This window comes from Rhinatrema bivittatum, chromosome 16 (assembly GCF_901001135.1).
Source record: "Rhinatrema bivittatum chromosome 16, aRhiBiv1.1, whole genome shotgun sequence".
Taxonomy (NCBI): Eukaryota; Metazoa; Chordata; class Amphibia; order Gymnophiona; family Rhinatrematidae; genus Rhinatrema; species Rhinatrema bivittatum.
The window spans coordinates 10283614-10298024 of NC_042630.1; the positions used below are offsets into that span (position 1 = coordinate 10283614).

General features: G+C 47.2%; 1 protein-coding gene and 1 pseudogene across 1 annotated transcript; both read right to left on the reverse strand.

The window, feature by feature from the left end:
- Nucleotides 1–22: 22 nt before the first annotated feature.
- On the reverse strand, nucleotides 23–987 carry LOC115078585 (annotated as a pseudogene).
- An 11569-nt stretch (nucleotides 988–12556) lies between these two features.
- Nucleotides 12557–13492, reverse strand: LOC115078587 (olfactory receptor 5A2-like). Its single transcript, XM_029581519.1, has one exon. The coding sequence runs from the start codon at nucleotides 13490–13492 to the stop codon at nucleotides 12557–12559; it is 936 nt and encodes a 311-aa protein (XP_029437379.1).
- Between the last annotated feature and the right edge of the window lie 919 nt (nucleotides 13493–14411).

Here is a 14411-nt window from a genome sequence, read left to right on the forward strand (position 1 = left end):
TCACCTGGAGCATGCTCAGATCTCATTGGAAAATGGTGTTGATGCTTTCAGACAGCTTGCAAAAATATTTCCTCGCAATGAGTTTTTGGAGTGCTCCCTGCACTTCCTTGTTCCTCAAGATATAAACGAAAGGGTTCAGCAGGGGGAGTCACGACTGTGTTACATGAGCGCCACCAGCCTGTCTCTCTCAAGGGAGTGTTTGGACCTGGGGATCAGGTACATAACAGCCCCAGTGCCGTAGAACAGGGAGACGGAGATCAGGTGGGAGGTGCAGGTGGAGAAGGCCCTGAGCCGCCCCTCTGTAGACCGAATGCGCAGGACGGTGGCAAGGATGCGGGCCTAGGAGAAGAGGATGAGGAGAAAGAGCAGCAGTGCCACCAAGAGGCAGGTGGTGTACAACGTCACCTCGTTGGCAAATGTGTCAGTGCAAGCCAACTGTAAGATGCCGCGGAGATCTCACAGAAGAAGTGGCTCCCGTGATTGCACTTGCAGTAGGAGGAGCTGAGGACCATGGCGGTCTCCCCCAGTGACCAGATGCAGCCGGTTAACCAGGAGCCAGCTGCCAACTGGACACACAGTCTCCTGCTTAGGATGGCAGTGTACCGTAACGGGTCACAGATGGCCACATAACGATCATAGGCCATCACCCCCCAGGAGGAAGCACTCGGTGACTGCAAGGAGGATGAAGCAGTACATCTGAGAGGCACAGCCCAGGAAGGAGATGCTTGTATCCTGGGAGAGGAAGTTCTTGAGCATCTTGGGGATGGTGACGGAGGTGTAGCAGACCTCCAGGAAGGAGAGGTTCCGGAGGAAGAAGTACATGGGGGCCTCCAACTGGTATTCAACCATGGTTACAAGGATGATGAGGAGATTACCCATCAAGGTAGCCAAGTAGGCAACTAAGACCACTCCGAAGAGGATGATCTCCAGGCCCCCCAGGTCTGTGAATCCCAGGAGAATGAAGTCTGTCTGGTTTCTGTTAGCCATTTCTGTTTGGTGTGCTTCATCTATAAAATGTTGATAAGCTGATCTCAGCGACCAAATCGGTTGAAACGTTTTTAACAACATATTAAAAGAAGGTGGAGCCAGACACATGCAGCCTTAAAAACCAGCATAATTCTTATTTAGTTTTTTTATTTTAAAATATTTGTTACCCACCCTAAGTTCAATTGATTTAAAATTTTATTCTCCAAGAAAATGAGAGCCAATGCAACTTAAACAGGATGAGAGACATGATCTTTCATAAGTGCGCTGCAAATGAAAGGTGCAGTTGAATTTTGAGGTTTTTGTGATGCTTGTAGTGTAGTATATGGTAAACAAACATACAGGAAATTTAAGGGAGTCTAATTTAGACTATTATTTTCAGATCGCATTGCAAAAGGATTGATTTAAGATGAACTTGATTAGAGGTCATTATTGAAATACCTTGAAACATTAAACTTGCTGGTATAACAGAAGTAGGAGACTTCTCCAGATAAAGAATGTGTGTGTTCTCTATGTTTTAAACAAGGTGAGAATCTGCAATCCGGTCACTAACAGCTTGAAGGCAGAAAATTACTTTCTTAAATGCTTCAATCACGTTTGGGATTATGTGTTATGAATCAGAAAGTGGACCCCTGTTCCGAGGTAGAGTCAGCGCTACCGAAAAGGAGGTCAACCCTCTTCGGTCTCTACCGTCGGATGGCAAGGCCTGTTGAAGATGTTTAGATGAAGGCTTCAACCTGGAAGCTCGTGATCCCCCCAGGAGAAGCCCGTAGGGCTACGGCCGCTGGGACTTAGGAGACTCCCTGAAGAGTGAAGATGGTCTGGATGCAGGCACCTCCTGCAGGTCATGGGTTCCAGACAGCTGGCGCCTCCAGCAGGTCGTGATCAGTCCGGGAGTATACGTCAAAGGATAGTCCAAATCCGGTCCAAGGGTTGAAGTCCAAAGAGAGGTAGAGAGCTGGTCCAGGAGCAGAAGGGAGAATGGTCCGAAGCCAATCCAGGAGCAATGAAGGAGAACGCTCCAGAGCCAGTCCAAGTTAATAACAGAAGATCACCACCACCGGTCCAAGGGTCAGGAGCCAAAGAGTCAGTCCAACGAGGAGAAGAAGCAGAAGTGGGACGGAGAGCGAATCCGGAACACAGACACAGGAACCAAGCACAGAGCCTCAATACCAAGGCAAGGTCTGAGTATCATACCTTGCCTTAAATACAGGAACTGGAGGGAGGAGTCCCAGGGTGAGCCATGATAATTTCCTGTCATGGCTCCTTTAAATTCTCTCTTCAGCCGCGCGTGCGGCTCCTAGGAGGCTGAGGGGGAGGAGCCGGACCGGCTGAGAACCATGTGGCTGGGCATGGCAGCGGCAGTGGCCGTGAAGAAGTTGAAAAAGAAGGCTGTTTGCCATTGCAGGAGCCTCTGATACTCCCGATGCTTCGGGTGAGTTTTACTGACGCCATGGCTGCCAGCCCGACCCTGGTCACAGCCCACCGCGGCCGGCGGCCATGACATCTGGCTGTGGACCGCCGCGACCGGCATTTCTAACAGTACCCCCTCCTTTAGGCTTCCCCCGAGAAGGCTTGAGTTTTCCAGGGTGTTCAACGTGAACGTTCGTGAGAAGAGACGTATCCAGTATATTCTAGCAAGCTCCCAAGAATTCTCCTCAGGTCCGAATCCTTCCCACAATAGAAGATATTCCCATGTTTTGCCTCTTTTCTGGACATCCAGAACCTCCTATACTTGGTATATGGTCTCATCCTCAGCCCTATGTTGTGGTACTTCAGGAGCTTTCTGGGAAGCCAAGTGAGTACCAATGGTTTCAGAAGGGACACATGGAAGGAGTTATGAATCTTCAAGGTGGTCGGCAAACGGAGTTGATAAGTCACAGGACCAATCTGTCGCAGTACAGGAAAAGGTCCAATATAACGTGGGGCTAATCACATAGAAGGAATTCGCAACCGGATATGCCGGTGTTAAACCACACTTTCTGTCCTGGACGAAACCGTGGAGCTGATTGCCGATGCTTGTCAGCGAATGTCTTGGGGGTATGGGCAGCTTTCCGGAGCATGTGCTGGGTGTGAATCCAGAGCCACCGCAACTGTACTTTGGTAAGCTGAGCTGCCGGGGATGGTACTGGTAAGGGCAAAGGTAGAGGCGGCCTGGGATGTCGTCCAAATATAATCTGGAACGGAGAAGTCCCTGTTGAGGAGCAGATATGTGAGTTATGAGAGAACTCAGCCCATGAGAGAAGCGATGCCCAATCGTCCTGGCGGGAGTTGACGTACATCTGAAGAAATTGCTTTATCGTACGATTTGTACGTTCCGCCTGTCTGTTTGCCTCAGGATGAAACGCAGTGGTGTAGTCCAGGGAAATGTTAAATTTCTTGCAAAAATTGAGCCAGTAACGGGTCATGAACTGAGGGCCTCGATCAGATATGATATGCTATGCTGTGGGAGGCCATGGAGGCGGAAAATATGGAGCATAAACAGTTGGGCTAGGCGAAGAACAGATGGGAGGGAGGGAAGCGGGATAAAGTGGGCCATTTTGGAGAATCGATCCACAACCACCCATATTACTGTATTGCCCTCATATGGCGGAAGATCCACAATAAAATCCATGGAAATATGTGTCCAGGGTTTCTGGGGAATAGGTAGCGGCTGTAAAAGTCCCCATGTCTTCCCAGTAGGAATCTTGTGTTCTGCACAAGTTGGGCAAGAATCTACATATGCACGAATATCTTTGTGCATGTCGAGCCACCAATAATATTGTTGGAAGAGCGTTTGAGTCCGAACTCTACCCGGATGTCCGGCTAACTGAGATTCGTGTCCCCATTTTAATACTTTAGTACGAAGCCTCTTTGGTACCACAGTCTTGCCCAGTGGGACTGTGAACATTGCGGAGAGGATAATGCGAGCTGGGTCAATAATATTTTGAATTGGCTCCTCAATGTCAACATTGGAGAAAGATCGGGACAGTGCATTAGCCTTGATGTTCTTATTAGCGGGTCGATATCGTAGCTCAAAATCGAAACGTGTGAAGAAAAGCACCCAGCGAACCTGACGCGGGTTCAGGCATTGAGCTTGTTGGAGATATACCAAGTTCTTGTGGTCCGGGAAGACAGTGATACCGTGTTGTGCCCCCTCCAACCACTGTCGCCACTCTTCGAACGCAAGCTTGATAACTAGAAGTTCTTTGTCGCCAATGGAATAATTGCGCTCTGCTGGAGAAACTTTCCTAGAGAAATAGGAGCATGGATGAAACTTTCCTGATGCATTGTTTTGGCTCAGGACAGCTCCTACTCCTTCAGCGGAGGCATCAACCTCCACTGTAAACGGGATGTCGGAGGCAAGGTTGTTGTAGAAAGGATTCTTTGAGAACCTGAAAGGCTTCTACAGCCTCTAAGGGCCAGGCCTTGATGTTTGCCCAGCCAGCTTGGAAAAGTTCTGTATAAAACTACGATAGTAGTTTGCAAATCCAAGGAATCACTGGAGTGCACGTAGACCACTAGGCTGAGGCCATTCTTGGATGCATTTTAATTTAGCGGGGTCCATTTGAAAACCTTGCTTAGAAATTATATACTCCCAAAAAGGTAAAGCTTCTCTTTCAAAAATACATTTTTCTAGTTTAGCATAGAGTCGATATTCTCTCAGATATTGTAGTACTTGAATAACATGTTGACGATGTGTCTGCAAATCACAGGAAAAAACTAAAATGTCATCTAGGTAGACTACCACGCAGACATAGAGCAGGTCTCTAAATATTTCATTAATAAAGTGCTGAAAGACGCCAGGTGCATTGGTCAGTCCGAATGGCATAACAAGATATTCATAGTGTCCATCTCTGGTGTTAAAAGCCATCTTCCACTCATCTCCCTCACGAATCCTGACTAAATTATATGCTCCTCGGAGATCCAACTTCGAAAACACTTTGGACCCCTGTAGACGGTCGAAGAGTTCAGCTATAAGCGGTGGTAATGGCATTTAGCCCACGGTAGTCTCTACATGGATGCAAGATCCCATCTTTTTTTCCAACAAAGAAGAAGCTGGCCCCAGCTGGAGATTTAGAGCGCCTTATGAATCCTTTCTATAAGTTGTCTTGAATATATTCTGACATAACATGGGTCTCCAAGGCCGACAATGGATAGATCCTATCCTGTGGTGGGGTAGCACCAGGAATCAGATTGATGCTACAATTTAATTCTCGATGTGGAGGCAAAATGTCAGCAGCCTTTTTGGAAAAAACGTCCGAAAACTGATTGCGGCAGACCCTCAAGCCTGGAGGTACAGATGAAGCTACAGGAGGAGCTTGATCCGTTAATGCAGGTCCCCTGGCATGCTGGGCCCCAGTGGATAAGTTTTAAAGATGTCCAGTCGAACTGTGGGTTGTGTTGTTGTAACCACGGAATATCAAGAACTATAGGATAGATGGCTCTCTGGATGATATAGAAGGAGATACTTTCAGTGTGGTTCGGTGAAATGAGACACTCCATCGGAACTGTATGATGAGTTATCCTCCCCGGCAGGGGATCTCCATGAATGGAGGATATAATTAATGGCTTTGGACACAAGCAAGTAGGAATGTGTAGTTGCCCTACCACATCTTGTAGAATAAAATTTCCACCAGCTCCAGAATCTACTAAAGCCAGAGTGGAGAACCGATGATCTTCAAAACCCAGGGTGACATGCAGAGTTAGTGGGGGAGCTGGAGAGGTGATGCCTAGAGTTACTCCTCTGATGGAGCCTAGGCTTTGGAGTTTCCCGGACGTGTTGGACAACGGGCAATGAGATGACCTGCTCCTCCACAATAGAGACAGAGGCCTGCCTTGCGGCATCTTTGCCGTTCTTCAGGAGAAAGGGAGCCTCAACCCAATTGCATAGGTTCTTCCTTAGTTCCTTTGGGGTTAGATGCAGTTTGGGAGGCAGGAACAGAGCGAGAAGGAGTGGTACCCACTATGTGCCTTCTCGTGCTTGATCCCTCCCAAGCTCTTTCCTGTAGTCGTCGATCGATTTGGGTTACCAAGTCCATGATGGAGTCCAAGGATTGAGGTAACTCTCGGGCTGCCATTTCATCTTTTATTCTGCGTGACAGACCCTCTAAGAATATGGACCGGAGATAGTTCTCCTCCCAATGGAGTTCAGATGCAAGGGTCCTGAATTCAATGGTATAATCAGCTAGTGGTCGCCCTCCTTGACGAAGTTGTAAAAGCTTGGAACCAGCAACCACTTGTTTCCCTGGATCGTCAAACACCGCTTGAAACAATTCCAAGAACTTAGGAAGATTTTGTAGGACTGAATCCGACTGTCACCAGAAGGGAGAAGCCCAGGCCAGGGCCTTACCCTCTAACAGCGACAGGATATATGTAGTTTTGGTAAGATCATCTGGAAAGAGGGAGGCTTGAAGATGAAAGTGCATACTGCATTGGTCGTGCATACTGCACGTTATGCCGGAGACATGAGCGAGGGTCTCCGGCGTAACGTGAAGGAGTCGGTAATGGAATCACGGACTGAGTATTACTCTGCACCACCGATGGCAATGGTGGCGGGATGGCCTGAGCTGTAGCTATAGAATCCAGACGGGCATTAAGTCGTTCCAAGGAAGCCGCCATGGATTCTGGTATGCGTTGCTGCTCCATGACTTTCTGGGCTAGTCCACGAATGGCCTGGCGAGCTGAGGCCTCTGCCGGGTCCATGGCCTTGGTATTCTGTTATGAATCAGAAAGTGGACCCCTGTTCCGAGGTAGAGTCAGCACTACCGAAAAAGAAGTCAACCCTCTTCGGTCTCTACCGTCGGATGGCAAGGCCTGTTGAAGATGTTTAGATGAAGGCTTAACCCTGGAAGCTCGTGATCCCCCCAGGAGGAGCCCGCAGGGACACGGCTGCTGGGACTTAGGAGACTCCCTGAAGACTGAAGATGGTCTGGATGCAGGTGCATCCTGCAGGTCGTGGGTTCCAGATGGCTGGCGCCTCCAGCAGGTCATGATCAGTCCGGGAGTATACGTCGAAGGATAGTCCAAATCCGGTCCAAGGGTCGAAGTCCAGAGAGAGGTCGAGAGCCGGTCCAGGAGCAGATGGAGAATGGTCTGAAGCCAATCCAGGAGCAATGAAGGAGAAGGGTCCAGATTCCGAGGGTCAGGAGCCAAAGAGTCAGTCCAACGAGGAGAAGAAGCAGAAGCGGGATGGAGAGCGAATCCGGAACACAGACACAGGAACCAAGCACAGAGCCTCAATACCAAGGCAAGGTCTGAGCATCAGACCTTGCCTTAAATACAGGAACTGGAGGGAGGAGTCCCAGGGTGAGCAATGACAATTTCCTGTCATGGCTCCTTTAAATTCTCTCTTCAGCCGCGCACGCGGCTCCTAGGAGGCTGAGGGGGAGGAGCCGGACCGACTGAGAACCATGTGGCCGGGCATGGCAGCGGCAGCGGCCGCGAAGAAGTTGAAAAAGAAGGCTGCTTGCCACCGCAGGAGCCTCTGATACTCTCGATGCTTCGGGTGAGTTTTACTGACGCCGTGGCTGCCGGCCCGACCCTGGTCGCAGCCCGCCACGGCCGGCGGCCATGACACCCGGCCGTGGGCCGCCGCGACCGGCGTTTCTAACACTATGGGCACTAAAAATCGTATCGTCGGCATAAAGCTGATATCCAAGTTGATGGAGCTGATGTGAAGGTTGATGGAGCTGATGGGAAGGTTGGGGAAGGGATGCTGAGAAGAGCATGGAGTGTGTGTGGAGAAAAATGCTAAAATAAGATGCAAATTTGCTGTTTGCTCTGGAGATGACATTTCTTATGCTTCTAGGTTGGTTGTTCTAAGCGAATGTACATTCAATCGCTATAATATGCATTTTTGCTGAACAAAAATTATTTAAAAAGTGTTGCCAACAAGGCAGAGCCTTGCAGTACTCCTGTTTCTATCACTCTCTTTAGTTGCTCTGTCAAAAGTTTTCCAAGTGATACGGATTATGTGTTTGTTTGTTTTGGGGGAGGTGAGAGGGTTGGGGGTTTAAAAAGTCCCCTTACCTTCTGGATACTAGCAGAGATGCCTGAGGAGAGCATCAAGCAGCATGCGTACGTACACAGCACTGCTCCTCCAGCCTTCACCCCTTCACCCCTCTTTGGCCATCTAACTGTGGCCAGATGCCGAACTATCTAGTTGCCTTAATAGCCACCACCAGCAGGACCTCTAATTATGTGTCACTGAATGCAGGAGGATCATGAGCCGGAGAGCATGTCTACTGAGCCAGGCACTTGATGACACGCTGATACCATAAGAAATCAGATTGACAGTAGACAGAAACTTCCCATAAAGCATTTATTAGTGACATAAAATTAAGTCTTTATTTCTTTTCAGTTTGAAAATGTGCCAGGAGGAAGAAAATTTTCCCCTCTTACTGCTGGCAATGGCATGATCCAAGCAGGGCAAAATTCAGAAACGAATGGGGAACGGGCTGATGGAGATGACTGCACCCAGGCTGCTTTTTTTTTTTTTCATGAATCTGGGACTCTGGAATGAGGGGCTTTTGATAATGTAAATATTGCTGGAGGACTGGGAGAATGCGTTTCTGTCTGGCTGATTGCATTTTCTCACATGTTGTTGAGATATGATCTGCCTCTCCCGTCCCATACGCAGGCCCTGGGATGTGCAGAATCGTCCATCAGCCTGTAAACCCTCTGTTCCGGGTTCAGACCCTGCACACTGGCATTCTTCCCAGGGGCTCTGGCCTGGGGGCTACTCTCGCTGGGGTCTACACCGAGAGTTACCTGAGGGGCTTGTCACCTGCATGCACGCAGGACTGGCTCGGGGGCTTTCCCAATATAAACACACAATTACAGGGGTTATACCTGGGGGCTTGAACCAAGGAGCTTATCCCTGACACAAATAGCCACACACAAACTTGGATTCAGTACATCACGGCACCAGGTACTTAGGAAAGTAAGTTTATTTGAGCAGTAAAAAGATAGAAAAAATAAAATCAGATCATACAGAAGAATTTGTTGCAGATAATAACAATATTATCTCTCTCTCTCTCTCTCTCTGGCTGCTATTTCTCCTTATACACTGAGGGACTGATACAATAAAGTGTGCTTAGCCTAGCGCACAGGTTAACCTGCGGTTGGACTTGCATTTTGGACGCGCTAGACTAACACCCGATGCAATGAGGGGATTAGCACATCCAAAATGTGCTTCTAAACAAACACGTAGCCAATAGCGCTCATCACGTGTAAATGCCACGTAGATGAGGCTACTAGGTATTACCCCCAGTGCAAAAAAAATCGCCGGTCAACCAACGAACACTTCTTAACACGGCAAATTTATCACCAGTCCTGGAGCTGACGTTAAGTTATAGCGCGAGTCAAGAGCACATGAAAAACAGCAACAACAAAAAAATTGGTCTCTGTGCTTCCTACGACAGAATCATTGTGATATTAAGTTCTATTGCTTGCAGTGCTTAAAATTAGGGGAAACTTGTAAGGGCTCAATTAACAAAAAAATATTTCTGGGCACATAATATACGTGCCAAAAGCATGCTGGTATATTGTGCGTATGAGTTGTCTGCGGCAGAATAAAACGGATGCTCGTATTGGACGTCCGTTTTCCGTTTTCCCAGGCGCCCGATGCTTTTGAGCATTAGAGGCGCATAATTTTAGCCGAACGCATCCCGTTTTAACGTGGCAGCTCATTTAAAACGTAGCATCGCATGCCCAGGAAAGGTGGATGCGTGCGAACATTTTTATGCGCGTGATGTGGCATTGGCCTGTAAATGCTTGGGGGAGCTGCAATGTTCCCTCCGTCTTTGCTTTTATCAAATTCAGGCACGGCTGTGTGTGTCCTTCACTCTCTCAGACTCCGGCATAAGTTAATCGCCTTCTTTCTCACCCTAGAACTACTGAGATAACTACAAGAACAGATTCTTGCCTGATTGTAAGCATTTTCACGGTGCAAAACAGTACATAGGAGTTCACTCAGAGGTTGGCCTGTGGCCTTGCAACCAGTCCTGTTTCTGGGTGAGAAATCTGAATCCATGCAACCTAACCTCTGAATGCATCCTCAGCCAGAGGAGCCAGAAATCATTCCATTACACCCTCTGACCACCTGTGAAGCTGGGAGACACCTCTGTCTCGGCTCTTCAGGAAGAAAAGGAAGATGAAATCAGTGCATTTAATTCATTGCATATACAGGTATATGCACCTCCCCCCCTCCCCCACACATTTACTGAGGGCTGATCTCTGAGGCGTCCTTAGCAGTGATGTGCTGGGGGAGAGGGGAAGGAGGACTCCTGGGAGCCCCTCGTTAAATTAGTTTTTTTTTTTGCTAAGTGTATCTCAATGAGGGGCTGACAAGAGAGCCTTGATAACAAATCGGCTGCTCATCACTGGTTAGGAGACCCTGAGAAATAGAATTCAATGTTTTATTGTAATCCATTGTCAAGAAAAAAAAAAGTTAAAATGTTTTTATAATGATAAAAAGCAAAATGTTTGAAGAAGGATATGCTGCATTTTGAAATGTATATGTTGAAGTATTTATTTATTTATTTATTTAGCATTTTTATATACCGACTTTCCAATAACAGAATTACTGATCAATTCGGTTTACATTTTAACAGAACAGAACAGAACAGAACAGAACAGAAGTATATCGGTCTCCCTAATGCATCTTTTTGAAAGCTGTTAAGACCCCCATGTAAGAATGATTGCTCCAGACAAGGCCTATGTGTGTCTGAGCTTCAGGTCCCCCGAGACAGATCAGCTTGGGGGTACAGGTTTTCAATCACTTCTTTCACTTGGATGCTACAGGGATGCAAGGAACGATGGAGCTCAGAATGTGTTTTGCACTGGTAGTAAAGTCTCCCTCCACTGATAGAAGTTGTATGCAAGAAGAGTGCCTTCAGGTGTTGCTTGTGTGCGTTTGTGTGTGTGTGTGTGTGTGTGTGTCTTAGCTTAGACCTGGGCAACTTTATTACTACTCTTCGGACTCCAGCGAAATCTACTGGTTTCCTCATCCATTACAGATCTAGATTTTCTGTATCTGCAAACTCTGCTGTTTCCTATCTCTTTCCAAATATATCACCCTTCCCCTTTCCTTTTTTAACTTTATAATTCTTTACAGCTTTGAAAAGTGACCAAGAGACCCCTATCACACCACCATTGTAACACAACCTGTGATTTACTTATCTATTCTGACATCATTTGTAGCTTGCTCTGCCCTTATCTGATGAGGGGAGCAGAGCTCTTGAAAGCTTGTCACATATCCATTTAGTCCAATGAAAAAGATCTCATCTGCAGCTTTATTTCTCCCTAGCAAAGTAGATTAACAGGGCAACCACGTGACCGTACTGTTGAGCACTGTTTGCTGTCTGAGCACGAATGACCTGCTCTTCAGCACCATGGACAGCAGCCACAACATGGCGGCTCTAGACCTGTCAATGAGCCCCCACTAGTGGCAGCAGGAGAGGACTGCAGCGGTCTAGGAATGAGCAGTGGTAAACAGCAGTAGTTGCCGAACACAGAAAGCCCGAAAGTGTAATCTCGGTGTTTCCCAAGGAATCCGGGCAACCTCGAACCTCTGTCTCTCTGTGCCCCAGCTCTGATAAACATGACCAAATGTTGAGATTTCTACTTCCTTTACTGCAACAGTTTTTTGGGGTTTTTTTGTTTGGACATTTAAATGGTGATAGAAACACACTTTGTGTGACAGAATGTTCCGTAGTGCAGTGGGGCAATCTTCTAGAATTCTGTGGTTATTTTATTATTATTAATACACATTTATAAAGCACTACATTGCGTGCACAGTGCTGTACTGTTTCACAGAAGAAACAGTTCCTGCTCCGAGAAGCTTACAATCTAGTCTGGACAGACAACCAGCGTTTTCGTCCAGTGACACTTAATATCATGTGTCACAAAAACACCATCGCGGGAGGGGAGGGGTGGAGGAGTAAAGGGGAAAAATAATCTTCAAAACTGCTTTCTCTCATTGACTGACTACCTTGAAGTTGCCAGAGGTGATCCTCACCTCTCTCCTGTCTGGTGACAGCTAGCTCCTCCCCTCCAAATCAGTAATTTGGTGCTTGAATTTCTACTCCCCAAAGTCAGGATTTAGCTTTTATTTCCATTAGAGCTCAGTTGGCCAACCCTAGACCAATCTTCCAAGTCATCTTTCATCTTATCTGTCTCTCTTGACCTGTTTTCTCTGTTTCAGATTTGTCCTATTATGTGTAAACGGGCACAAGTGCTCTTCTAACCCTTCTCCCCAATGTCACTTTCGTTGCTATGGGTCAGGTAGAGAGAAATACCCGATTTTGTACTGGTCTTACCTGAAACCAGCCTATGTATGTAAAAACTTGCCTGTACACTCAGGAGTGCTGGTGGAGATCCTCACCAGAGAAGGTGGCATTCCTGTGTAGGTAGGGACCTTTGTTGCTGGCTTTTTATTTTATTTTCCTGGGAATTTATCAGTGTTTGGGGTGCAGAACACCTTGGAAAACCACCCCGGTATCTTGCCAAGAATTATCACAGTCACTTGATAGACCATGATCGCCAAAGTCTGTGGAAACAGATAAGATCCATGCCACTACCAGCACCCCTATCTTTGTGAACATAGTTTCCTGTTCATTCTGTTCCTTAAGGCTCCCTTTACCTCCTTATTCCTCAAACTATAGATTAGGGGGTTCAGCATTGGTATTATCACAGCATAGAATAAAGCCAGCAACCTGTCATTGTCCAGAGAATATTTTGATTTTGGTACCACGTAGACACAAATTCCAGGCACGTAAAAAAGGGAGACAGAGGTCAGGTGGGAGGCGCAAGTGGAAAAAGCTTTGCGCCGTCCTTGTGAGGAGTCAATCTTCAAGATGGCAGCCAAGATGCACACATAGGAGAGAAGTACCAACAAGAATGGGACCATCACCACCACTGTGCTGTACAGAGAGATCTCAATTTCCGCCAGGTATTTGTCCCCACAAGCCAACTTTACCAAGGGTGGAACATCACAGAAGAAATGATTGATGATATGGGACTTGCAGTAGGGAAGGTTGGATATTAAAATAGCCTGTCCCAAAGCCAAGAAAATTCCCCCAACCCAGGATCCTGTGGCCAGCTGGAGACATCGTGTCCTGTTTATAACTACTGTATACCGCAATGGATTGGCTATTGCCGTGTAGCGGTCGTAAGCCATGACAGCAAAGAGGAAACATTCCGTGGTGCCCAGAAAGATGAAGAAGTACAACTGTACTGCACAGCAGGGAAAAGAGATGCTTCTGTCCTCTCTGACAAGGTCTGCAAGCAGTCTGGGGATGGAGACGGAAGTGTAGCACATCTCCAGGAAGGAGAGGTTCCGGAGGAAGAAGTACATGGGGGTGTGGAGGTGGGGGTCGATTGTGATGAGAATGATGATGAGAATATTCCCCAGAAGGGTTACCAAGTAGAAAACAGAGAGGATGAGAAATATGGCCAACCGCAACTGGAAGGACAGGTCTGAGAAGCCGAGGAGAATGAAGTAGCTCAAGGAGGATTGATTCATCTTCTTGGTAAGCGCAGCAATGTAACCCAGGATGAAACCTGTATCTTTACCAGCTTTGGTGTCAGCGGTGTGGCATAGGAGTTAGAGCCTAGCTATTAAAATGGACAGCCCCAATTTAATTTCACCCAATCCAGTGCTCAATGTGTAACTCTGAGTAAGCCACTTAGCATGTCCTGTGCTCTACCCTGATGAGCTCTTCGGGCAATACTGCAATTAATCTTGAAGAGAGACAGAAATACAGAAATATTAAATGTTATCACCAGTTCCCAGTGAAAGGTATGTGCATTGCGCATGTGTTTGTCTCTGAAATACATCCGAAGCATTTCCTCTCCTTGGGTCACCTGTTCAAGTAGTAATCCTCCACAGGTTTCACTCCACTGGGGTGTGCACAGCATGGATTGCTTTCCATCCAGACATTAGAATGGTCTGACCCTGTCTTTTGCTACAGAAGAGCTTGGTTGGAGCAACGCCTGCAACAAACAGTCGAAGGATCAAGATCAAATCAATTCAACTCACTGGTGCTAAGTTAACTAAAACAGATCATTTTAGTGACCGGGAATTAGGCAGGGATTCACATTAAATTAAACTAGATTAGAAAAAGAACAAATTTAAGAGCGCTTAGTTAAGTTAGATCAAGGGGTTCCCATCCTTTTTGGATGAGTGTATATCTTTCTAACCACCAAACATTTAAGGACCCCCAGCCTGTCCCCACTGCAGCCCCCTCAAGGCCATCCCCACCACGTCTTCCCAACCTGTCCCCACCAGTTTCTCACTGTCCATGCACAGACCTTCTCCAAGACCATCAACATGAAAACACAGATGTGTGTCATTGCTGTCTGCTTCCCCCACTCTCCTGACTCTCTGCCTCACACTCTGCTTCTTTCTACAATTTTGTAGCTACAGATCAAGAAATAAGTAA

What these genes read in the sequence shown, in the direction of transcription:
- LOC115078587 (XM_029581519.1), bottom strand. Translation starts at nt 13,492, where the DNA reads ATGAATCAATCCTCCTTGAGCTACTTCATTCTCCTCGGCTTCTCAGAC.